The following is a 24,914-nucleotide window of genomic DNA, read 5'->3' on the forward strand; positions in this document are numbered from 1 at the left end:
GCTTTCTCCAGATGGTGAACACCTGTAGGATGTCCGTGAACTGCGTAAATTATCCCATTAGAATCATGTAAAGGACTTCTTGGTGTCAAAATTTACTATAAAATTCGCCGCTTTTAATGAACCCCGAGTCATGAAAATCGGCCTTGTAGTATGCAAGTTATGTTAATTTCTCTTCCGAAAACAATTGAAGACAGGTCACTGGTAATGGTGTTTCCGTGGGAAAAAGAGCGGAAAAGTGATATTTGCCAAGGTTGGGCAACAGTGTCTGTGACCTACTTTACAGCTGGAGTCTTTCTTTCTCTGTCGCGCCAGACTGAGAGCGCTTCTGCCTGGAGGCGAAAATATGACTCGTTGTAGTAATTACGCGCAAAGAGAGTTTGGTGCGTGGGGCTGACCGCTCGCCACTCGTGTCCCGTGGAGGGTGAACGTGCGCTAACTTGGGCGCTAATTAACGTATGAAAGCGCGGAAAACGGCATATTTGAGCGGTAGAATGCCATAATATAGTCCTGATGATGTGATGAACGGTCACAATACCTGGGTGTGAGGTATTATTTTGTGGAGCATGGCATACATTCAAAAACATGTTCCCCCTAATTTTTTAAACTGTGTAGTTAATTTACTAATCCTGGGCCTAATATGTTGCCACACATCATTTTCAGTTTATTCCTACCCTGAAATTATAGTAAAACTTACCTGCAAGGAACACAGTTGCTAAGCGACAGAACCTGTCGGTAATACTGACACTGCTGACGGCAGCTGGACGCAGCCACTCTAATAGCAAGGCCCACTGCAGAGCCTGGGTCACTAAATTTGTTGTCTTTTCATCGCTACATTGCCTGCACAGTACAACAATCAAAGTGGAAGTCCTCAACAGCCAAAATAAAAAATTGAACAATGAAAGGATATGATGAGACACTACACTTACCCTGATAGGCCCTGGCTGTGCAAATGAAGGACTGGCAAATATGCCCAGTCAACAGGAAGTGCAATCTCAGCTCCACGGCCACTAGCAGTAAGATCTGTCACATTCAATGGATCTTTTCGTCGCAGATCATTAAGGCCAAGAGTCTTTTCATAAGCATTCCATAGAGGCAGCAGACTACAAAGCATGACAAGAGAAAAAAACATTATATTCCAACAGTATAATACTTTCAGCATATAATTAATGAAAATACGAGTATTGTATAATGATGTAAGTAATATTATGATTACAGGGAATGAAGGAGATAAAAAAATCTAAATGAGATTTCATGAAGTTAATTACCACTACATTACAACAGCTTCCAAAATATGCTAATAGTATATTCTCTTAAGTTCTTGAGTCAATCTGATACAGAGAGAAGAAAAAAAACAGCAGGATAAATTTTTGGTTAAGGTAAGTCATCAGACCGGATTAATTTTACAAATCAAAGTATTTAGAATACGTAAAATATAACAGAAAAGATGTCAATGTCTAACAGCTCACCATATTGTATTCTGAAGGAACCACTTCACAATAATCAAGCCATTTCTGTCACAGTACCTCAGGGTTATAATGTACTGTATCACTCACAACTTGAACTAGTGTTGATTCATGGGAGATATTAACTTTATAGAAGTGTAATGCAGGAAAACCTGCAAATGACAAAATAGGACATGTCCAGGCAAGTTTCTTTAATGCATCTTCCTTCCTTGTAACTTTTTTTGTATGTCAGAATTATACAAATAATTTAGACAGCCAGATGTTTCACCTGTATTTTTGGTCACAAAATGGTGTTAATTATGTCAGTGAATATGATATGTCATAAGTGAACATTTCTTGTCACATGCTCGTGTTCCACATGTGTTTCCATTTGGACAGTACATTAGACTGTAAGAAAAGAATCTGCAACTGTACACATTCAATGAGAAAATATATGCAATTACAGAATTTTCCGCAAATAGAGAATTTTCCACAAACAATAGGATTTTTCTGTTTTCTAAGGAAAGCAACAACACTTTTTCCCTCCCAAGTGTTAAGCCAAGGATCAAGCCCAGTTCACAGGGGATAGGTAGGCCTATTAAATATTTCCATAATACCCTCTCATGTACTGCCATTGACCAACATAAAGTACAACAGGGACATTTCCAGCTTTGATATTCTTGAAGACTGATGCAAGTATAATGGACTATTATAACTTGGAAACAATTCTCTAACTCATGGGTAAATAATGAAAATATCGAGCTTGATTATTATTATTATTATTATTATTATTATTATTATTATTATTATTATTATTATTAATATTATTATTACTTGTGGGGTATGGCTATGAAGTTGTTTATGTCTATTACTTACATAGTTACGTACAGACTTTATTTGGTGGTGTTATTATTTGTGTGTTGTATGTGAGGTTATGTTACGACACGTCTGCTGTATGTACATTAATAAGAGTTTATTTAATGTAAGAACACGTAACTAATAGTATATAATTTATTATTACCTGTATATATGATGTATAAATCCAATGCAATGTTGTGCAACACACGATAATAATCCAGATTAATGCATCTTGTCACTAGAATTGTACAGAAAATCCCTTTCATTGAAAATAGGCTATTGGAGACTCTCGAAATTATGAGAAAACATGCATGTTATATTCTTCTAGAAGCCTGGCCAGGCAATGTATATAAAGAGACAATCTTGTGAGTTGAGTAGTTTAACAAGACTTGTAGTGGAAGTCATTAGCCGAGTGTGTGAACCCATATTGTGATTTTGTTGGGTTGGTAGTTGGTTGACATTCAGGTGTTGCAGTCGTCGTCTTATTCTTATTCTTCTTAACAATGTTTTCTTCAAGAGGACAGTTATTAGTAAATGTGTATATAATTAGTGAATAAAAACAGTGTACACAATTGACAGCATTTCGTGTATGTATCTTTGTGAATACAACAACGCATGGGAAGGAATATTAATGATCTTCTGGTTAGGCATTCTGAATCCCCTGCACTTTTGACAAGTATCTGTTATCTTAACATTCCTTCTGAGGTCCTACCGCAGTATCTTGATCTATGCTCTTTCTCTGTTACTGTGCTCTACACCAAGTGTGAGCTTCAGTATTTTTAACTAGTTCAATGATACTTCTCCACAATATTGGACAGAGTGAGTTGTTGATGCTTGCTTGTTAATAATGATAATGTTACTTGCTTTACGTCCCACTAACTATTCTTTTCGCTTCCTTCCACTTCCTAGGCATTTCCTATCCCATCGTCGCCATCAGACATATCTGAGTCGGTGCGACGTAAAGCAAATAGCATTATATTAGAGAGAGAGAATGTGCACATGTGTGTGCACACATGGATTTTCTGTAACTAAGACAATTTAATACGCCTTGAAGTAAATCTAACAATAAAAGTTTTATTTTATTATGAAATATTATGGGCTTGCCTTAGTTTTATTATGCAATGTTGATAGCGACCAAATTTTTTTGGTGTAATATGTCAGTAGACATTGTGCTATAGTAGTGCAACACTGTAAATATAGCCCCTAATGCTGCATGATCAGTTTACACCAGCCCAGGCTTGCCTAACTCATGTACCACCTTCAATGCCTTCAATTTAATAACTTTGTGACTTACTGGATAACCACAGTTTCATTTCTCCCACATAAATCCATTAGAAGAACCTATTTCAATACATTTTCATCTTTGATCCTCTGAATGCTTATCTTTATGTGCTGGCATTTTCAGGGTATGGTTAGATGGGCATTTTTTTAACCTAAGTTGCCTGTTCAATAACGCAAGAAATATACACGCAGTGGTATGAAATATGACACTGCTAGCACTATGAAACTTTTCACAAAATAAAAAGCAGTCAAATGGATCATGCCCATAATCTTCCAGTCAAGGACACAACCTTAAGGAGCTACACATCCCATAAGTAATATATTGTTCAAGTGACCAGGTCCATCACTAGTTAATGGATTTCTCTGTTGTTTCTGTTTACATCATCATCTAACAATCAATTACTAAACAACAACTTTGATGTTGTACAGTAGAAGCCCGATAGTCCGGCACGTTCAGGACCGGCCCGGTGCTGGATTACCGAAAATGCCGGACTATCGGGCGGTACCTCTTACTATGATATAGGTTAAGGCGTACAGCGAAAACAGCTGAATCATTAGTTTAATAACTTCAGCTCAAATTTTCATTCAACACATTCAGTTTACATACATGTACTGTAGCTACAATATTTCAGTGTGACTTAAAAAAATCTCGAATATCTTTCTGTTTTCAAGACCGTGGTCGCTTGGCATAAAAGTTATTTCTGATGATATGTAAATCAATAAGTTCAGTGGCATTATAATTAGTATTACACTCAGCGAAAGTGATGAATTTATTTAGGAACTCTGCGGCTAGATCGCAAGAAAAAGTACTGTAGCGAAAAGTGCTCGCAATCAAAACGATGAACTGATCCTGTGTGTGGTGACAGCCAACAATGCTGATTGTGTCTAACAGTAGCAGACGAGTAGTGGACACTTCCGCGTGGTTTTGAACCGCGCCATGCGCCTTTAACAGTCACAAACGTAAAAACAAAAAAATACCATAAAAAATCCTGGAATGGTGCCGGACCATCGGGCATTCCGGACTGTTGGACGCTGGACGAATGGAATTCTACTGTACTTCATTGTGATATGACTTCTCAAAACACTTCATTTCTTCCAAAATGCATGACGGTCTACACCGAAACCTGACAACAATGGCAACTACATTAGTGAGCACGTTCCAAAAGTAAGATAACTGCGTTATTTAACAGATGGTCTAGATAGGATGAATGAATAAAACGATATATTCATTTCCACAGAAATGAATATATTTAACAATGCCTATCTAGCCACAGCCTTAAACTCTTTTTCATTTACCGAGCGAACTGGACACGCGGTTAAGGGCATGCTGCTGTTAGCTTGCATTCAGAAATAATGGGTTCGAACCCCACTGTCGGCAGCCCTAAAGATGGTTTTCCATAGTTCTTCCTTTTCACAGCAACCAAGTGCTGGAGCTGTACCTTAATTAAGGCCACGGCTGCATCCTTTCCACTCCTAGACTTTTCCTATCCTATCATCACCATAAGACCTATCAGTGTCAGTGCGACATAAAACTAATTGTAAAAAAAAAAAAAAAAAACTTCATATTTATGCCGTCATTACATTACTTACACTCGGAAACACTGAATTTTTTCACTGTTATTAGTATGCTTTGCCCAATATAAAACTTGCAATCTGACATTTACATCATAAGCTCCCTCTCGTGTGCCCCTGGGGCTCTCAACTTTGGAGTGTGGGTTGGCGACCATGGGGCCTTTAATCAAGTCCTGGTATTGCTTCCACTTACTTGTGCCAGGCTCCTCACTTTCATCTTTCCTATCCGACCTCCTTTGGTCAACTCTTGTTCTCTTCTGAAATCGAAGCTATTAGGTTTGCGAATCCTATACAGTCTTTCATTTTCATGCCCTTCATGGCCCTTTTATTTCTTTGAGCGATACCTTCAGTTTTCAAAGTGTCGGACCCCTTCAATTTTCCCCCTCTGATTAGTGTTAATAGAGGATGGTTGCCCAATTCTACTTCATCTTAAAACGACAATCTCCACCACCACTAGCTCCATCTCTCCTCTGTCCTACACAACTTATTTTGTTGTTAGTATTTAAAGTTTTAACCAGTTTTATAAGTATTAATATGTATGTCGTTGATGAAAGAGGATTGCGAGATCGGCACGGGAACTTCAAGTCCCTCAAAAGCCTATGGAGCGAGTGAGTGAGTGAGTAGTGAGTGTATATGTATGTGGTTAAATGTAAGAGAGAGCCAGGAGCCCTAACTTTGCTAGGGACAATAAAGACTTTATCTATCTATCTATCCTTTATTCACTAAAGTGACAAATACACTCTCCTTTCCACACAACCCACCATGGCTGGAATATGACCAAAACTGAATGCATTTACAGTATGACCACAACCCAAACAAGAATAGATCACACGCCACAAACTGGAAAAAGTAACTGAAGCTCAAGTAATTCCAGTTCGTTTGTGACCTTGAGCTCAGTTGCAATCCACATGGTGACTACCACAACAACAAGTCAAAAGATGAGAGTAAGATACAAAGAGACCTTCACAAGAACAACTCTTTAAAAGTTAGGATGCACATGTAAGACAACTATGGTTTTTATTAATACATTTTAATGTTTAAAAAAAATCATCTCATATTTCACCTAATATGGCACTGTATATTGCAGAATTTCCATGGAGAGAATATATACAAGCAAATGGAGGATTCATTAAACACCTAATGTACGAAATAATATTGTGCCACACCAGCCTACTTAGTGGCCCTGATTGTTAAGGCATCACAGTTTTACATGGCCTGACACCATGGTAAGCTGGTTTGAGTCCTGTTGGTGGAAAAATGTTTATCATCAATGTTGGCTGGCATGTAATATATAATCACTAGGTTGTGTCCAAAAATCCTGGGTTCAATTCCGAACCTCCTTGCAGTGTTTATCTGGCGTGAGGGCATATGACGCTGTTGAGGGTAGTTCGTCCATCAGATGGCGAAGTTAAGCCTTGAGCAGATTCCCTGGTGAAATTCAACAGGAGCAGGCTATGCATCGACAGCAGATCTGACCCTTTCCTTATCTCATTACATGCAGACATCACACTGGACACAGAAACACATATACTCGAGTACAGTACTGGAAACAACCAACCATGAGGAGAAGGCAGTATATGAAGCTGTGGAGATTATCCTTGCCCTTTTGTGTTTTCATGTTTGTCCTTGTCTCCTCTTCCTGTTGCTTCCTCTTCCCACACTGAATTGCTATTATGTCTGTCCCATTACATGTTAACTGTCCGTTTTTTCTCTACATGTTGTCGCCATCAAAATAACGATATAAGTATGCTTACACGTATTTTTCTGTAACAGCTACATTTATTCACGCCTAGCGTGTTATTTGGTGACTTTTTTAATGAAGGAATCCTTGACCATGAAACTGACAGCTGATGCTTGTTTGCCCAAGACGATGTGTTTTGTTTTATTTGTCAAGCCTTGCAGCGAGCAAGAATATAATGCGACATGCTGTGCTAATTCAAGGTAAGACGCATGGAGAAAAGCGAGCTAGCACTCGAACAACCTAGACCTCACATGGGGAATGAACCAATGGTGTGAATGACTGTGCTGCAAGTGATCCAATCCAAGACAAATCGTGTGACATCTCTGCAGGAACATTTATGTAAGTGATGAGAATTAGACCCCATCCCCCTTATTACCTGAAGTTGAGCCAAGATAAGCCCTTTTTTGCTATAGCTCGATAATTTAACTATGAACTGGTAGGAGCACACTATAAGACCATTTTGTTACTTTTAGCTAACTTCATCATCGCCAAGAAGAGGAGCAACTTAAGATTTCTTAAAGAGCCTACACGATGTACATCTCATTATGGGCAGTCTCAGAAGAGGATTTCAACAAGAGACCTAACAGCGGAAATGTCCACCTAAAATGTGAGCACAGTGCCAGGTTCTAAGGATGGAACATTCAGAGCTTTAAGAAGTCACAACCCAAGGATCGAGTCTCATCGTAAAATTTACGTACAGTTTTACCATGTACTCCATCTATCTTACGTAGAATATAATACAATCTTTCTTCTAGAAGTAATATTTTCTATTAGTTAACCGTATTCAGTCGATATTTTCCCTTTTTAAGTTCACTTACGTGATGGTAACTTTTGAGTGTGAATGTGGAGTACATTCTATTATATTAGGAAGTGGTGTTGTCTTCAGTTGAATGATATCTCAGAATATTCATCTCCAATAATCACGTTTATAAAAATTTGTTGTTTACATGTTAAAACTGTGCATTTAATGATATTTTTCCTGAATTGATGCATTAATAATAATTTATGATGGGTTAGACATTAACATCTGACAATATTTCTACAGCATGATGTTATTTTTCCAGTCATCCTTGACGAAAAATGCTACACACAAATGATGAAAATCAAAAAAATCAAATCAAAATCTCTTTATTTGCAAATGAGGTGTCTACCTCGGTGGCAAATGGTACACTAAAATACATTATTGTCAAGCACTAAATTTTAAATTAACAAGAGAAGAAGAAAATTTTCCTAGAATACAATATTATACAATTTACGCTAACAATTTTTTCTATTAAACACACAGCTCACCCTTAATAAATTTATATTGTTTACAAAATTCTACTTATAAAATCTCCTGAACTTACAAACATAGTCAACTCATATACAGTATGTGGAATTACTTCAAATAATACTATACAACTGGTATAAGATTAAAATTTACATTGCATTTATTTATTTATTTATTTATTTTTTTACCCATTTTGGAACCTGCTGCGTCTTAACCAGAGCACCTTTTGCCACCACATCATGATCACAAACCACCCATGATCATGGCTAATGGACTCGTATTCAAGTACCTTGGCATTACCACACACATACTAGACCACATGATAAGCATCTATTTCAGGTAACACTGCATGTTGTTTGTGCCAAAGATGGTGATGGTGATTTTTGTTTTAAGACGAAGTACAACTGACTAACCATCATCTATTAACAACAGTCAGAAGGAAAGTGTAAGAGTTCTGACACTTCGAAAAATGTGAGGATATCGGCAAAAGAAAAAGGACCATGAAGAGCATGAAAATGAAACACTCGCTAGAAATCACAAACATAATGCCATTGGACTCGGAAAAGAACAAGAGATGACCAAAGAAGGTCCGATAGGAAAGACAAAAGTGAGGAGCCTCACATAAGTGAAAGCAATGCCACACTCAGCTAGGGCAACTATGGTTGCCAGCCCACGCTCCCAAGTTCAGAACCCTGGTCCCCCTTTCAGTTGCTTCTTATGACAGGCAGGGCATACTATGGGTATACTGTATCAAAGTTGTACGTGTAAAAGTAACAATCAACATCATGATGTTTAGTGTTTACAAATTTACATTTTCTGATCGTTCCTCCTCAAGCTTCTCCCTTACGACTTTGCATAATGAAAAGAAAAGGATGTAGAAGGAATGGTACTGAGGAGGAGAGATCTATTTAACGACGGCAGTGTATGAAGATGTGGAAATTGTTCTTGTCCTTTAGTGTTTTCATGTTTGCCCTTGTATCCTTTACTATTACTCCCTTCTTTACATCAGACCTGTCAGTTTATCCTATTATGTATTCCTTTTCATGATCTTATTTTTCTACATACTGAAGGTTTAGTGATAAACAGAGAATTTTTGGATACAAGTGAATAAGAGAAACTGAGAGAGTATAACTTTGGATATCTCTAATTCCTGCACACACAGGTTACATTTACCAATCGTTCTCCCTCAAGTAATACTTTACATAAACAATTCTCTTTCCACATTTTCACCTTACACAGTTCTGCATTTCAATGAAAATGTAACTTTTCAAAATTAAGGCATCAAAGGAATCAATTATTAATAAGTTAGCAAAATAAGCATTAGGAATGCAATGGAGTTTTTGTGTTTGTTATAATTATAAAATGCTGCCACATTCTCCTCTCTTACACAATGTACAATTCTTGTAATAAAATTCTGCTTCATTAGGAATGGAGTAGGGGTGTGACAGCTTAGTAAGACAATCTCTGATTTCTCACCATGGTGGCTGTGATTTACATCTCAGTTGATGTAAGCACAAGTTTTGAAAGACAGAGTCAGGTCAATGGGTTAAGATTCCATGTACAACTGTAGGTCCTGTGGATAATGATCAAAAGATTAACAATCACACATTTGCAAGCTTGCTTGTTTTTGAATGGAGTTTGTATTTACCAACTTATGGTTTCACACATCAAGAATATACATCACAGTTTGCAAAACTCTCAATATCAATTGTCTATGAATCTGGTTAGACTAAAGTTTCAAAGATATACAGGACATTTAGGCTGACATGTAACCAGTCATAACTCAATATCCATCCTGTATTTGCCAATATTAAAAATAAAATAAAAAAGAGTTCCTCAATTAAAAATAAACTTTATGTACAAATTTAAAGTTGTATCTGAAAGCCTTATCTACCCTCAAACACAAAAACACTGATTTTACTCACTTATCAACAGCTTCCTTCAGCAGCTGCTGACGAGAACTAGCAGGTGAAAGCTGAGACGTGTCCTTCAGTTGGAGAGAAGCCATGTCTTCTGTTAGCAGCAAACTATCTCTGCAAGTGGATAGAAGTGTTTCTTATATTATTTTATCAGAAAAAGTCCATATTTTGTTGTGTAAATTATCAAACAAAAGGAAAACACTATCAATATATAATTATCCTCAAAATATACCCTCATGCATGTTTAAATTTTCCTGATATATTCACCTACAAAATAACAGATTAGTGATCTTTAATTAATTAATTAAATAAATAAATAAATAAATAAATAAATAAATAAATAAATAAATAAATAAATAAATAAATAAATAAATAAGTAAATAAATAAATAAATAAATAAGTAAATAAATAAATAAATAAACAAATCAATAAATAAACAAATCAATCAATAAATCAATAAACAAATCAATCAATCAATCAATCAATCAATCAATCAATCAATCAATCAATCAATCAATCAATAAATAAGTAAACAAACAAACAAGCAATCAATCATTTACCCTACCTACCTAAATACTGTATTTAAAAATTGATGATCAGGAAATTAAAAATGGGTAAATTGTTTTAGATTAAAGTTAAAACAATTACAAAACTTATGTACGATGTTGGCTTTCATGGTCAGCTACATAACCTGTAGAGTGAATCAATACTAAAGGAAAAGTTGTCTGTGCGTGAAATTATGTCGCATTTCAGATGTGGAAAAACTCAAGTTTATGAGACTTTCAAACATAAAGACGACATTACTAAGCAGTGGATGGAGGGGAATAGACAAATGAAGAAGAAATCTAAGGTAACAGGCAATGAAGAAATCAATGATTTAGTGTGGGAAGGCTTCGTCAGTGCCCGTTCGAGAAACCTTCCAGTTGGTGGACCTATGCTACAGAATGAGGCCCTTGCACTGCTAAATCACTTGGCAACACCGCCTTTAAAGCATCAACTGGGTGGCTGGAGAGTTTCAAAACAAGACAATATCATATGAAATGAAGTCTGTGGCAAGTCTAAAGACGTGGATGGAAATTTAGTAGCCGAGTGGAAATCGAAGCTGCAAAATTCAATTTCTAGCTATGAACCTAAAGACATGTTCAAAGCTGACGAAACAGGATTGTCTTTTTGAGCCTTGCCTTCAAAATAACTTGCGCTTCGTGGGGAAAAGTGTGGTGGGGGTAAAATGTCTAAAGAAAGACTTACAGTACTGTTGTGCGGTAACATGGAAGGGGAAATGGAAAAGTCCCTGGTAATCAGGAAATCAGCAAAACCAAGGTGTTTTAAAAACTTGGACTTGTGCAAGCTTCTGGTAACTTGGAGGAGCAATGGGAAAGCCTGGATGACCAGTGTTCTAATGGAAGAATGGCTGAACGAATTTAACTGTAGGATGAAGAAGGAAAATTGCAAAGTTATTATTTTTTGATAAACTTAACCACGATAGGTTCAACATTGGAAAATTTGTGATTAAAGTTGACCACATGTTGTCCCATAGCAGAAAAGTGATTATGTTTAACTGCCTTCATGTGTTTGATGTAAAAAGTATTGAAATTTCTGCCTGTTTGCTCTATGAAATTACAGTACGCAGTGCACCACCAGCAAGGCCCATGAGGACTCGAGGGAGTAAGTCTCGAAACTACTGTCAGATTTTTTATTATGTGCACTCGAGTTTAGGCTTTAAATACTAATGGACCAATAGGCCTATTGAAAAATGAGTTATACCAGTACTTTTTTGTTTAATTCTGCATTAGAGTGTACAAAAGAATAATTTTTTTTTTGCTAGTTGCTTTACGTTGCACCGACACAGATAGGTCTTATGGCGACGATGGGACAGGAGAAGGCTAGGAGTGGGAAGGAAGCGGCCGTGGCCTTAGTTAAGGTACAGCCCCAGCATTTGCCTGGTGTGAAAATGGGAAACAACGGAAAACCATTTTCAGGGCTGCCGACAGTGGGGTTCAAACCTACTATCTCCCGAATACTGGATACTGATATAGATGATATAGATGTTGATTCCCATAGGGAATCTGAAATATTTGTTCCGAATGGGTAAATTTATAATACCAATATAAATGGTCCGTTATTGGACATTATAAATTTTCCAGCTAACTCATTCCTGGTTGCCAGCGTTTCGCCCTCGTGTGCTAGGCTGGGCTCATCAGTTGGTACCTAGCACACCTACCAAGACGCTGGCTAGTGCATATCATGGAGGCCACTGCATAGGCTAATTGTACCCACCGGCAGTGCCAATGCACTATGAGAGACTTTGTCTCATTATCAAAATTGATGCTTGGCCAAGCAGGCATCAATTTTGATCTATGAAATTACAGTACGCAGTGCACCACCAGCAAGGCCCATGAGGACTCGAGGGAGTAAGTCTCGAAACTACTGTCAGATTTTTTATTATGTGCTTGGCAAAGCAGGCATCAATTTTGATAATGAGACAAAGTCTCTCATAGTGCATTGGCACTGCCGGTGGGTACAATTAGCCTATGCAGTGGCCTCCATGATATGCACTAGCCAGCGTCATGGTAGGTGTGCTAGGTACCAACTGATGAGCCCAGCCTAGCACACGAGGGCGAAACGCTGACAACCAGGAATGAGTTAGCTGGAAAATTGATAATGTCCAATAACGGACCATTTATATTGGTTTTACTGGATACTGGCCGCACTTAAGTGACTGCAGCTATTGAGCTCGGTAAGAATAATTTTTGAATCAAGTTTAAATGAGAGAAGTGCGGAAGATAACAAACTATATAGACTAGCATATGATCATTTAAGGAACAAAAAGAAGAAAAAAGAAGAAGAAAACTTCTTAAATTTATATAGTATTCTCATTCAGTTCAACAAAATTTTATGTATTGATCATTTTTATAATATTTCATAAGTTTTCTTTACTCAATGATATGGTGTATTAGGACACAATATTCTTTGAATTGTAAAAACAAAAGATTGTGTTATGTTGTTTTATTCTTTGATTTGACCACTGATGAAGGGAATGGTTGAATTCCTGAAACATTTTTGGTTGAATAAATAATTTTCTTTCATTAATAAGTATATTGACAAGGCTAATTCTAATATAACTATTTTAAACCTTTTTTGTACTACATTAGTTATTATTTTTCTCGACAATGCCACTCTTGTCACCCACATGTGGTGCTTTCCAATGTCAAGCTAGCCTGGTTTCCACCTAACACAACCAGCGTTGTTCAACCTATGGACCAAGGAGTGATTTACATCTTTAAATCTCACTACAGGTGTTTATTGATGGAGTTACTGATCAAGAATGTTGATACAGCTGACAACACCTACTCCCTTGCACGCTCAATTTCCATAGTGGATGCTCTCAACTGGATCAGTTTGGCTATGAAGCAGATCAAACCACAAACAGTCATGAAGTGTTTTGCAAAAGTGGGATTTGCAGAAAATGATGGTGTCAGCACACATGAGGAAGTGATGAAAATGCTGCACTGATATCTACGCTGAGCCAACAATAGAATTTCACATGTAATGTACACAAATACATTTGCAGCGACGACCAGCTTGCTACCCACTACAGTTTCCAGTCTGTTGTACAGCTTCTGAAGATCCGCCGTACAGAGAATGAAGAATATGATAATCCGAGGGACGAAGACCAGGAAGAGGAGGAGGAGGAGGAGGAGGAGGAGGAGGAGGAGGAGAAAAGAGGTCACGAAAAAACACGCACTCATAAACAAGATATTGAGTATGTCAGGGGCATTATGAAATTTGCTGCCAAGTCAAATTCACCATGACTTCTTGAGCTACTGTACAGCGCTAAAGACTGCATTGAGAAAGACACGACATCAAGGAAGGTGAAACAGGTTTCTTTGTTAGACATGTGGAAAAAGGAATAATTTGACAAATACAGTATTGTGTGTAATGTGTTATATGTATACTGTAATTACACATGTGGAATAAGGCAGAAATTGTGTTATACAATATGTGTTACAGTATATGTATACTGTAGTTTGTCTATTAAACATGTGGAATAAGGCAAAAATTGTCCAGTTTTCATTGAGTATGGTACGTACAGTAAATACTGTAGGTACATAATATGTTGAGTGTGTTATAATGCAAGCCTATGCAAGAGTGATAAAAACCTACTGTACATCAAGATATTGTGTTATTGAGATTTGCATCACCAAAACTAGACTAATGGATCAGGGGTAAGTAATTTGTGAACATTTCTGTATAATTTTGTTCAATCCAGAAACTTGCCTAATTCGAAAAAGAAACTCGGACCCTTGCGATTCTGCTTTGAGCAAGTTCTACTGTACATATGTGCATTTAGATACGAATAGTTACAAGTATCTGCCTAGATCCATTTCTGGTGAGAGACAGTGCAAAATGTCTTCCGGTTTCATCTGGAACTTGTAACTTTCACTGACCTGTCTCAGTCTCATCCTTGGCTTTGACAATATGAAAGTGACTGAGGTAACAACAATGCTGGTAACACCATTCCTTACACAGCCAGTGCCTGCAATGAAATGATGAAATGTTACTCGTACAGTTTGTCAGTTCATGCATTTCAGTAGGCTTGGCTGACATATGTAATGAGGTAATGACACCTTTGACTCAGTGAGCAAAAGTTTCTTTTAAAGTTGCTTTATGTCGCACCGATACAGATAGGTCTTATGGCGACGATGGGACAGGAAAGGGCTAAGAGTGGAAAGGAAGTGGCCATGGCCTAATCTAACGTACAGCCCCAGCATTTGCCTGGTGAGAAAATGGGAAACTACGGAAAACCATCTTGAGGGCTGCCGAAAGTGGAATTTGAACCCACTATCTCTGATATACTGGATACTGGCCGCACATAAGTGACTGCAGCTATCGAGCTCGGTAGTAAGCAAAGTAATGGGAAACTATTTCACTTTTCATTTCCCTAGTATGTCTCTTCAGTGACATCTAGGCTATCTCCTGTATGATAATTGCTGGTGGAGCAGTTGGGGTACTAAACATACAGAATGTTACAAGTAAGATATGGTTTTGTGTTGCAACTATCTTACTTGCTAGAACTTTGAAAAGTTCTTTGTGTTTGAAATGTATAGTCTCATTGAAGCTAAATGTTAATACAAGAAGCTTGCTGTTGACAGTTCTCACAATGGAATCAGAGAATGGTGCAAGCAACAGGTCAGCCTATACAATAATAATATGGAAGTCAGATAACGAAAATATGACGATACACTATTAAAAAAAGCAGAAAAGTAATAATGTTCAAAATTATATGAAGCACTTCCTCAGTTATCGCACACATTGTCTCACCTAAAGAAGTCTGGACTGAATACTACTCTGGAGAGAATTTCTCTTAACAGTAACTTCTCATCTCTTTGCACAAGGGTAACCAACTTCAGACCCAAATGATGGAAAAGCTCTGTTTGTTGGAAATTCTGAAAGAAAAAACAAATTTATGAAGCTCAACCATAAATGTTAGCTATAACATTTTTTTTACAAAAGCAATGCAAATTCGTTATGGAGATTCATCAGGACATGAAAGCCAACATCAAAATGAACACCAACTAACATAAAGCCAACATTCCACCACCACATTTATTTCTCCCATCGAAACTAATACACACTACTCCAGCTACAGCAGTTCATTAATGCTGCTGATAGTTCAGCAATGAACAAAAGTAAGTTTTACAAAGTCGTCTTCTTGGTACCAACAGATGATTTCATCAAACATTCACCACTGATCTGTATTTAGAGCTGTCGCCCACATGGCAGGTTCCGTACCTTTTTTATCTAATTTTTTCTTAAAAGATATCAAATAACTTGGAACTTTATCAAATGTGGCAATGCTATACCTGGTTTCACCACTCCGCCTGCTGTTAATCACATGACCCAGCGCACACACAACTTCCCATCAATATTAATCATCATAAATTCAATATCACTGTATAGTTACAGTGGTTGTAGTTTGTAAAAACCACAACAAAGTGCTTCAAAACAAGCCCAAGTTTCCTGTTGTACATTTATCCAGATCTGAGTAAAAGTTGCTGTAGAAAAATGATAAGAACATTCTTTGGGGTGATTGAAAAAATTGTAACTTGAGTATTACACTACAAATAAATGTGGCTATAACATATAAAAATTGCATTACCATCAGACAAGTAGTTTTCCGTGTACATGTTTTTAAGAGAGCAAATCCTAGAAAAGAAGCCAAAAACCCAGACAAAATTTTACAACCATGAATAACAAATAATTTCAAAAGCATTTTTTCATACACCCTAATGCAGAATTAAACAAAGAAAATACTGGTATAACTCATTTTGCAATAGGCCTATTGGTTTATTAGTATTTAACGCCTAAATTCGAGTGCCCATAATAAAAAATCCAACAGTAAATTCGAGACTTACTCCCTCGAGTCCTCATGGGCTTTGCTGGTGGTGCACTGCATACTGTATCTCGCTTTTAGCGAGCTACCTGGTGAGATGTAGTGTTTACAGTGCACTATGTCTTCTGGTATGGGCTATATCAAATTTGTTACTTTCATTGACCTGTCTCAGTCTCATCCTTGGCTTTGACAATATGAAAGTGACTGAGGTATGAGTGATGCTAGTAATACCATTCCTTATGCAGCCAGTCCCTGTTATGAATGGTGTGAAAATATCGCTCATAGGGTCGGTTGGTGCATGCATTTCAGTGGGCTTGGCAGACTGATATGTAATAGCAACGGCTGGCTCGGTGAGGAAAGCAACGGAAAACTACCTCACTCCTCAGTTCCCTAGTATGCCTCTTCAGTAACGCCTAGGCTATTTATGACAGCTGTTGGCGGAGCTGCAGAGGATCAAACCAGCCTTCGGGCTGAATACCCAACATACACAACATACACTGCTTTGAGTGTGAAAAGAGAGAGTACTGTGGGTAGAGGAGGAGGGAGGAGGTTGTGGTCTGAAGGGACTGGAGCACGTCCTTTTGGTGTTGATTGACAATTTTACGAGAATGAAAGTTTTTAATTAGGGGTTCCTTTTGATATAATTTTTAGGATTTTCAGGTCTTGTTCAACGTTGGAAAATTTGTGATTAAAGTTGACCATATGTTGTCCCATAACAAAAAAAAGCGGTTATGTTTAATTGCCTTCATGTGGTTGATGTAATAAGTATTGAAATTTCTGCCCGTTTGCTCCATGAAATTACAGTACATAGTGCACCACCAGCAAGGCCCATGAGGACTCGAGGGAGTAAGCCTTGAAACTACTGTCGGATTTTTTAATTATGTGCACTCGAGTTTAGGCTTTAAATACTAATGGACCAATAGGCCTATTGCAAAATGAGTTATACCAGTACTTTCTTTGTTTAAATTCTGCATTAGGGTGTACAAAAAAAGAAACTTTTGCAATTGGTGCATTTCAATCTACAAACACCTGAATGCTTGTATTTGTTAAATTTATTAACTGATTTAGGGTTATGAAAAATGGAGGAATTCTTTTTGGAAGTTTTAAATGCTATTTTCAAATTACACTACGTCTTTTAAGTAAGTTAGTGATGTGGTAAATGCTGATGTTATTAAAAGTAAAAGATACATACTCATTTTTAGGTTTTTTTTTTTAACTAGATTGGATTTGGGTTTGTATTTAATTTTGTAAATGATTTTGTTGATGAATTCTCTATTATAACCATTTTTCTTAGCTATTGTGTGAATTGTACTTATTTCTGTTTTAAGGTTTCCAGCAGACAGTGGAATATTAACCCTACAAGTGTCAATTCTGTAGTGTCAGGTATTAATGCTGAAACTGTAGTGGTTTAGAAAATATTTTATAAAATCAGTAAATATTATCAGAAACCAACAATATATGCACCATTTTGATCAGAAAGAGTTGTTTCATGATAAAAAAACATCTAAAAATGAAAATATTTGAACTAAAGATCTTTTATAGAAAGCAAACTCTTTGTTGGTTTGAATATTTTTTATCTTGAAAACACAAAGTGAAATTGCATTAAAAAAAAGTCATCATAACAAAACAGATGTACAAAATGTTCCTCATATAATGCTGAAATAACCCTGAAATTTTCAAGAAAATCTGCACATAATTAGCATTCCTAGAACACTTCATCACAATAAGGTAGAAAGAAAACATTCACTTTTTCTTCTTGCAGCTTATTCTGATTCTACTTCCTCTTCCTGAGCTTTCTTCCTTTTGTGTCCCCTTGCTCTGAAGAAGTGCTCTAATTGATCCCAGCATGTTTCATGGACTACGACATTACATCCTAGACACCAATGTCTGAATCGCCCTCGCTTTTCTGCTGTCATTGCACATACAGCGCACTACCTCAGTTGTCTGCAATGGTGTGTCATCATCCGACAAATTATCCAAACTTCCTTCAGCCTCACCTAATGAAGCGTTTGTCTATTACGGCGAAAATGTCATCCACAAATGTAACAAATGATCCAAGTATATTTCCACCAATATTCCAGATGCCAGTGATCCCATAGGTAGTCCATGCTGATGGTAGATAGTATTATTAAAGCTGAAATAGTTGTTATTAGGGCACTAAAAAGACATCTAAAAATGAAAATATTTTAACTAAAGATCCTTTATAGAAAGCAAATTTATATTTGGAGAAATATTATGAAATATATTTGACGACAAAGGAAGAGTACAAAACTTAATAATAAAAGGAAAATTAAATAGCTGGAAGAAATTTTGTTCACTTCCCCCACAACTGGGAGGAGAACAACAAACTTCAGTTTAATCGAACAAAGACCAAAGCCATGGTAATCACTAGAAGAAAGAAAAGTGAAAAATCTTAAAATAATGATGAATGGTCACAGAATAACCTTGGAAGATCATCTCCTGTATTTAGGGGTTACGCTAGATAAACACCTCACGTTTAGGGCTCATTTTCATAGGCTGAAAAACAAAAGCCAGCAAATTCATACAAGGTATAACTGTTACCTGCAGGCCTTCATGGGGACTCAATTCTGACGTACTGCGAGTAATCTACAACACAGCCATTGATTTTATACTGTGCCTCTTCATTCCGCTTTATACTGGAAAAGAAATGGGCTCAAAACAATTTAATGCATCTTCAAAGAAGATTTGCTCTTCGAATTTCCTGCGCCTACCGCACATCGTCCACTGATGCTGCACTTATTATTGCAGGAATTGAACCATTATTTTTGACTGCAATTTGTAGGGCTGAGCTTGCTTTAATCAAGAAAAATAGAATCTCATCAGTGCCCATTATCAAGATTGCCGTGAAGGAACAGAGCAATTATTTGCAATCTGGACATCCTAGTATCTTTAAGAAACTTGTCAGTGATAGTTGCTCAAACTCTCATGACTCTATAATATATACAGACGGCTCACACATACCGGACAATGATAAATATGACCAAGCTGGATGTGCTTTTGTGGTACATGAAATCGAGCATGAAATATTTTCAGAACAATATAAGCTTTCTTCAGACTGTTCAGTTTTTCAAGCTGAACTTTGGGCCATAAAGTCAGCACTGCACTGAATGCAATAAATGACAAGTATAATTTAAACCCAATAGCTGGTGATATACGATCCATAATCCAGAATGGCCCCCACATGTGTTTATGCTGGGTTCGAGGACACACAGGGTCAATTGGAAATGAGAAAGCAGACCTGTTAGCAAACAAAGCTGCAAAATCTGCGATGGAAGTATCATATGATAAAGCTCCGATATGTTACCTGAAAAGGAAGCTTAGAAATCACACATCTCTTCAGTGGAATAACATCTGAACCACAAGTGCAAAAGGATCCGTAACAAGAGAAATGTTCTTTCCTAAGATCCAGCATCGATTCCAGTGCAAAATGCTTGTGCCTAATTTTGTGCTTACACAATTCCTATCTGGCCATGGCAAATTTAAATCATATTTCGAGTGATTTAACATCAATGCCTCAGATGATTACGTATGCTTTTGTGGATCCTCTCAAACAGTGCAGCATTTGCTTTTTGACTGTCCTGCTTTCGAAAGACCAATATATACCCTAGTATGTCACCTGAACTTTTGTGACACTGAATTGAACAAACCTCTATTTCATATATTTCAAAAACAATGTTGTTATAATATTTTTTTAAACTTTCTTCAACAGCATCTTTAATAAGCTTTCATCATAATGTTCAATTTGTTGCAAATTGTATGTAATTGTTAAACTATAGCCCTAATATGCTTTTGCAAAATAGGGTTCCTTTCCATTTTCATTGGAAATTCAATAATAATAATAATAATAATAATAATAATAATAATAATAATAATAATAATGTTATTAAGGGTAAATTTTAATATGTTTATATATTCTTTGATTTCTATGACTAATTTACGTTGCTTCTTGATTGATTTCTAATAAATTTATGGTTTTTTGTACAAGATTACTTGGAAACATATTCGTGATATCGTATGAAACTAATGAGTGGTACTGTTGAATTTTTAAGTCTTTGGTGATGTTACAGAATTTGTACATGTTTAGCGACTTCAACACGGAACCAGAATTAATTTTTAATATGTAATAAACGTCTATTTAGTCGATGTTAAGACAGTATTTTGTTCATTTTTTGTTAATTTTCATAGTTTATTTGCATAGATTGCTACATAAAAGTTTTTTTAAAATTTATGTTTATAGAGATCTCACTGATCCTTGAAACGGAATAACTGAGCAATTTTAAGTCTGGTTAGTCTGACTCTTAGTCTGTATAGTTAAGAGTGATTAGATTAGCGAGGTGTATACTGCAAAATACATTGATTTTTGTCTAAATTTTGATTTGTTGATTAAAGATTTTCTTATGTTTTATTTGTAATGCTCAATTCCAGAATAATCCCAGGATCCCGGGACTGACTAAGTATAATCCCAAAATTCTGGGATTAGAAGTAAGGGCCAGAAGGCAGGGATTTGGAAAGACAAGATTAACTTTGGATACTGATATTTTACATAATTTTTACAGATATTTGGCTTGGTTGACTTCCCTCCATGTTTTAGTTGGGTTTTTATAGTGTTTTGACAGCGTATTGTGTAGCTTATCAGTGTTTTACAGACTTACTGGAAGTATTTTTATTTATATTTGAGAGTTCCATATGCATGTTTATGTTTAACTATTGCTGCCATGGCTGTGCATGATATTCGTACAGGTTATGTTTTGATACACAATTGATTTCGACTTTAAAAAGAAATTTACTTCTTAATATTTATATTTGATAAGTACTGGCATGTTCAATTGAAGGCCTAGTTAATATCCTCAGTCACACCATCAAGACATAACGATGAATGAAAATCTGACCACTCAAGCGTCCATTTCCTTTAACCAAGTCCAGTGAGGTCCCATGTCCGTATTACCTACCATATGGTCAACGCTTTAATACTGTTCTATGTCTGTTAGATTTCATTTTCTACGGTGATATGTGCAAATTACCCAGCTGGTAATTAGTAATCATAACACCGTAAATTAATATACTATATATACGGCTATATTAAATGCCGTGCCATTATTAATTCCCTTCTTGAGAATAAGGGTGCTGTAACATCCTGAAATGGAACCCTTGGACGAATCACCTAACACGTCGACTCAGATTATCACCGATGAAATTGTTAACGCCACAGCCTGTCCACATTGTGGTAAACCCTATAAAGGGAAGCTAAGAGTGAGCATCCACATAAGCCGATCTCATCCACAAGAAGATAGAGCTGCACTGTTAGCCAAGCAGCCCGAATGGAAATCAGCAAGAAGTGATCGTGCACCCCTTTCAAATGATAGTGATAACTTGTTTCCAGGTAATATCAACGAAAACATTAACGCGCCACACATAATGAATCACAGTACGTTTATACAAAATCAAAACATACAGACATACAAAGGAAATAAGGAAAAATTTAAGTTGGAATTCCAGAATATCAGTAATGCGACTTCTGTAATCATTACAAGTCATTAACCTCATTTTTTGGTCCGTATTGACGACAGTGAATGCATACAATTTCCAGAATATTCGTTTAATGTCAACCTAGTCAATACTTACAATACCACATTTTGTGGTTAAATAATTATAAAAAATAGACAGATCGTGAACATGTTTCGCCCTTCCTAATGGGCATCATCAGCGCAATGGATAACCTTAAAACGAATAATTACAATTAAGACTGTTTACAACTATTAGTCATATGAAATTGGAATGAGATGTTGTGATATTAAAAGTTATTTTCGATATCATGATAAGAAAGTTTGATGTCAATATTACAAAAACAAGTTAAAACAATTGTAGTACAATTTTACAATATTGTCTAAAAAATATTTGTTAATATTGGTGAGAAGTTTGTCAATTGGCATTTGTCTGGAATTGAAATGGATCCTTTTCTTTTAACTTTTGGTGAAAGTCAATATTATAATCGTGTTCACCAGCAAGTAGAATTTGCAGAATAGAATATATTAAAAAACATATGTCCTATGGTAGGAAATTAGGTCAGGAATGATCATGTGGTGTTTCTTCTTGAGTTAAATTGGTTAAAATTCATTCAGGTAAGAGTACGTTAAAATAGAATATACGTTGAAAATTTTATCCGATGTACTGGTTGAAATATCTATCACTTTGACAGTAGTCTTCCATTTGTTGTGTAAATTTCTGTGGTTAGAATGTTGATAAACTGCAAAGAAATATAAAAATGCATTTAATGTGTATGTATATAATGGATGTGGTTGTATAGTGTTATGGGTTACGTAAAAATGTATACTTACTTGAATGCCGTAGAGTGCCTACCTTGTTCTGTTATTAGCGTTAGTCTGGCTAGCGTTCCTGCTGCGCATGTTGTATGGGTGTGGCAGAGGGAGGGGAACGGGTTGAGGGAGGGAAGAATTGGGCGGAGTAATACATACTGGTATCGGTACGGGAGGGGGATTGTTTGGAGGGGGAATTGTAGGTTTAGTATTCGAGGGGGTAGATGGAGTTGTTGAATTGGCAACTTTTAATATATGCGGAACTTTCTTTTGATTTGGGATAACTGTTTTCAATAAACTAGGTATTAATGTGTATAAAGAACTCTTAATCTCCGTGTCGTCATTAAGGTTATGATCTTTATTAAACGTTTTGTCCAGATAAATATAAATATTTTTCAATTCATTTAGTAATTTTCCCTTGTTAGTATTCCTTATTATTGTCAGATCTTTTTCTGTTGAGGTAAAATGGTGGCTCGTTTCCTTCATGTGTGTACTCATAGCGGAATATTTGTTATTTCAATGCAGACAAACAAGGTTATCCATTGTGCTGATGATGCCCATTAAGAAGGGTGAAACATGTTCACGATCTGTCTATTTTTTATAATTATTTAACCACAAAATGTGGTATTGTAAGTATTGATTAGGTTGACATTAAACGAATATTCTGGAAATTGTATGCATTCTGTAATCATGTCAAAGAATTCATGGAATTCTTATCCAATGCTGTGCATCAGCTTCGTGGTCCAAAACACCCGGCAGTTAAATTTTATAAGATATGGCAAAGAAAAAGTTACTTAATAAATCAACGTAAATTTATGCAATCAAGCAATCCAGAAAGGGCGACCAAGAGAGATAGATTAAAGTGGCATGAGAAGTATGAATACCAAAAAACTCAATTACTTTACTACAACCAGAGATGAAAAGCAGTAAGTGCGGCAATCAGTGACGCCAAAGAGGTCTGTAAGGTAGATATAAATAAAATACACAAGTACTTTTCCTCTTGTGTTTCAATCCCCAATGATTTGGAAAGATCAACATATACTTCACACACCTGAAGCAGAGTATGTAGAATTAGAAGATATGATGAATACTGTCATTTCTAAACAAGAAGTAAAGAATGTAATCAAGAAAATAGCCATTGAGACATCCCCTGGCCCAGACCATATATTGGTGAGGGCACTTAAACATGACACGTGTTACAAAATTATAGCAATGATTGCAACAGCCATGTAAACAAAAACACTGGTGCCCAAGATTCTAAACAGAGCTAGAACCATGCTTATCCATAAGGGAGGAGACCCATGGATCTAGATAACTGGAGACCATCCATTCACTAGTGAGAAGCGTAATAGAGCGCATATTAGATACAAGACTACGTAGCTACGCAAGCTTTAATAAAAAACAACGTGGCTTCACAAACTCTGCTGGCACTCATACCAACATTTCCATCTTGGAATCTATTCTGACATCAGCCAAATACCAAAAGGTCGACTGTAACCAGGTTTTCCTGGATATCACTAAGGTCTTTGACAATATAGGGCATAAACACTTGAAGAATGCCCTCTCCTCCCTCGCCCTACCATCAAAACTGTCTGATCTAATAATGGCACTACAAACTAATACTACTACTCAAATAGAATCCCATCACAAGAAGACCAAACCAATTGTTCTCAATAAAGGTATAATGCAGGCTTCTTCCTTATCACCAGTGCTTTACAACATTGCAACTGGCCACATTTTAGAAGAACTTTCTTCAACACAGTTCCAGGAAGAATATGGATATTGTATAATGCCGGGCCTTCCTAACATAACCATTCTAGGCTTTGCTGATGATACGTTGATTGTAGTAAAAAACTAGACTTCAGCTAGAAAGAACACTGAAATGGTCATCAAGAGATTCGAAAAAATTGGCCTAACAATCAATGTCAACAAATCTAAATCCATTTCCATAGTAAAAGGAAGTCCTATCTACAAATCTCTAACATTAGATGGTTACAATGAAATTAAATCTATAACTCCTGCAGAGACAATCTGCTACCTTGGAGTAAACTATCACAATGCTACTGTATTTGATGCTAAATTAATGATGGAAAAACTTAAGA

The 24,914-nt window shown here is 36.4% G+C and overlaps 1 protein-coding gene across 1 annotated transcript in view; it reads right to left on the minus strand.

Moving 5' to 3' along the window:
• The window catches only part of LOC136866038 (RNA polymerase II-associated protein 1), a 379,305-nt gene that overhangs the window by 83,644 nt on the left and 270,747 nt on the right, over positions 1–24,914 (minus strand). Inside the window, exons 17-20 of the mRNA XM_067142667.2 lie at positions 15,406–15,530; positions 10,090–10,197; positions 927–1,100; positions 695–837 (exon numbers count right to left, since the gene is read on the minus strand). Coding sequence (XP_066998768.2) covers positions 695–837; positions 927–1,100; positions 10,090–10,197; positions 15,406–15,530 — 550 coding nt within the window. The remainder of the gene's footprint in view (positions 1–694; positions 838–926; positions 1,101–10,089; positions 10,198–15,405; positions 15,531–24,914) is intronic.

Source organism: Anabrus simplex, chromosome 1 (assembly GCF_040414725.1).
Source record: "Anabrus simplex isolate iqAnaSimp1 chromosome 1, ASM4041472v1, whole genome shotgun sequence".
NCBI classification, from domain to species: domain Eukaryota; kingdom Metazoa; phylum Arthropoda; class Insecta; order Orthoptera; family Tettigoniidae; genus Anabrus; species Anabrus simplex.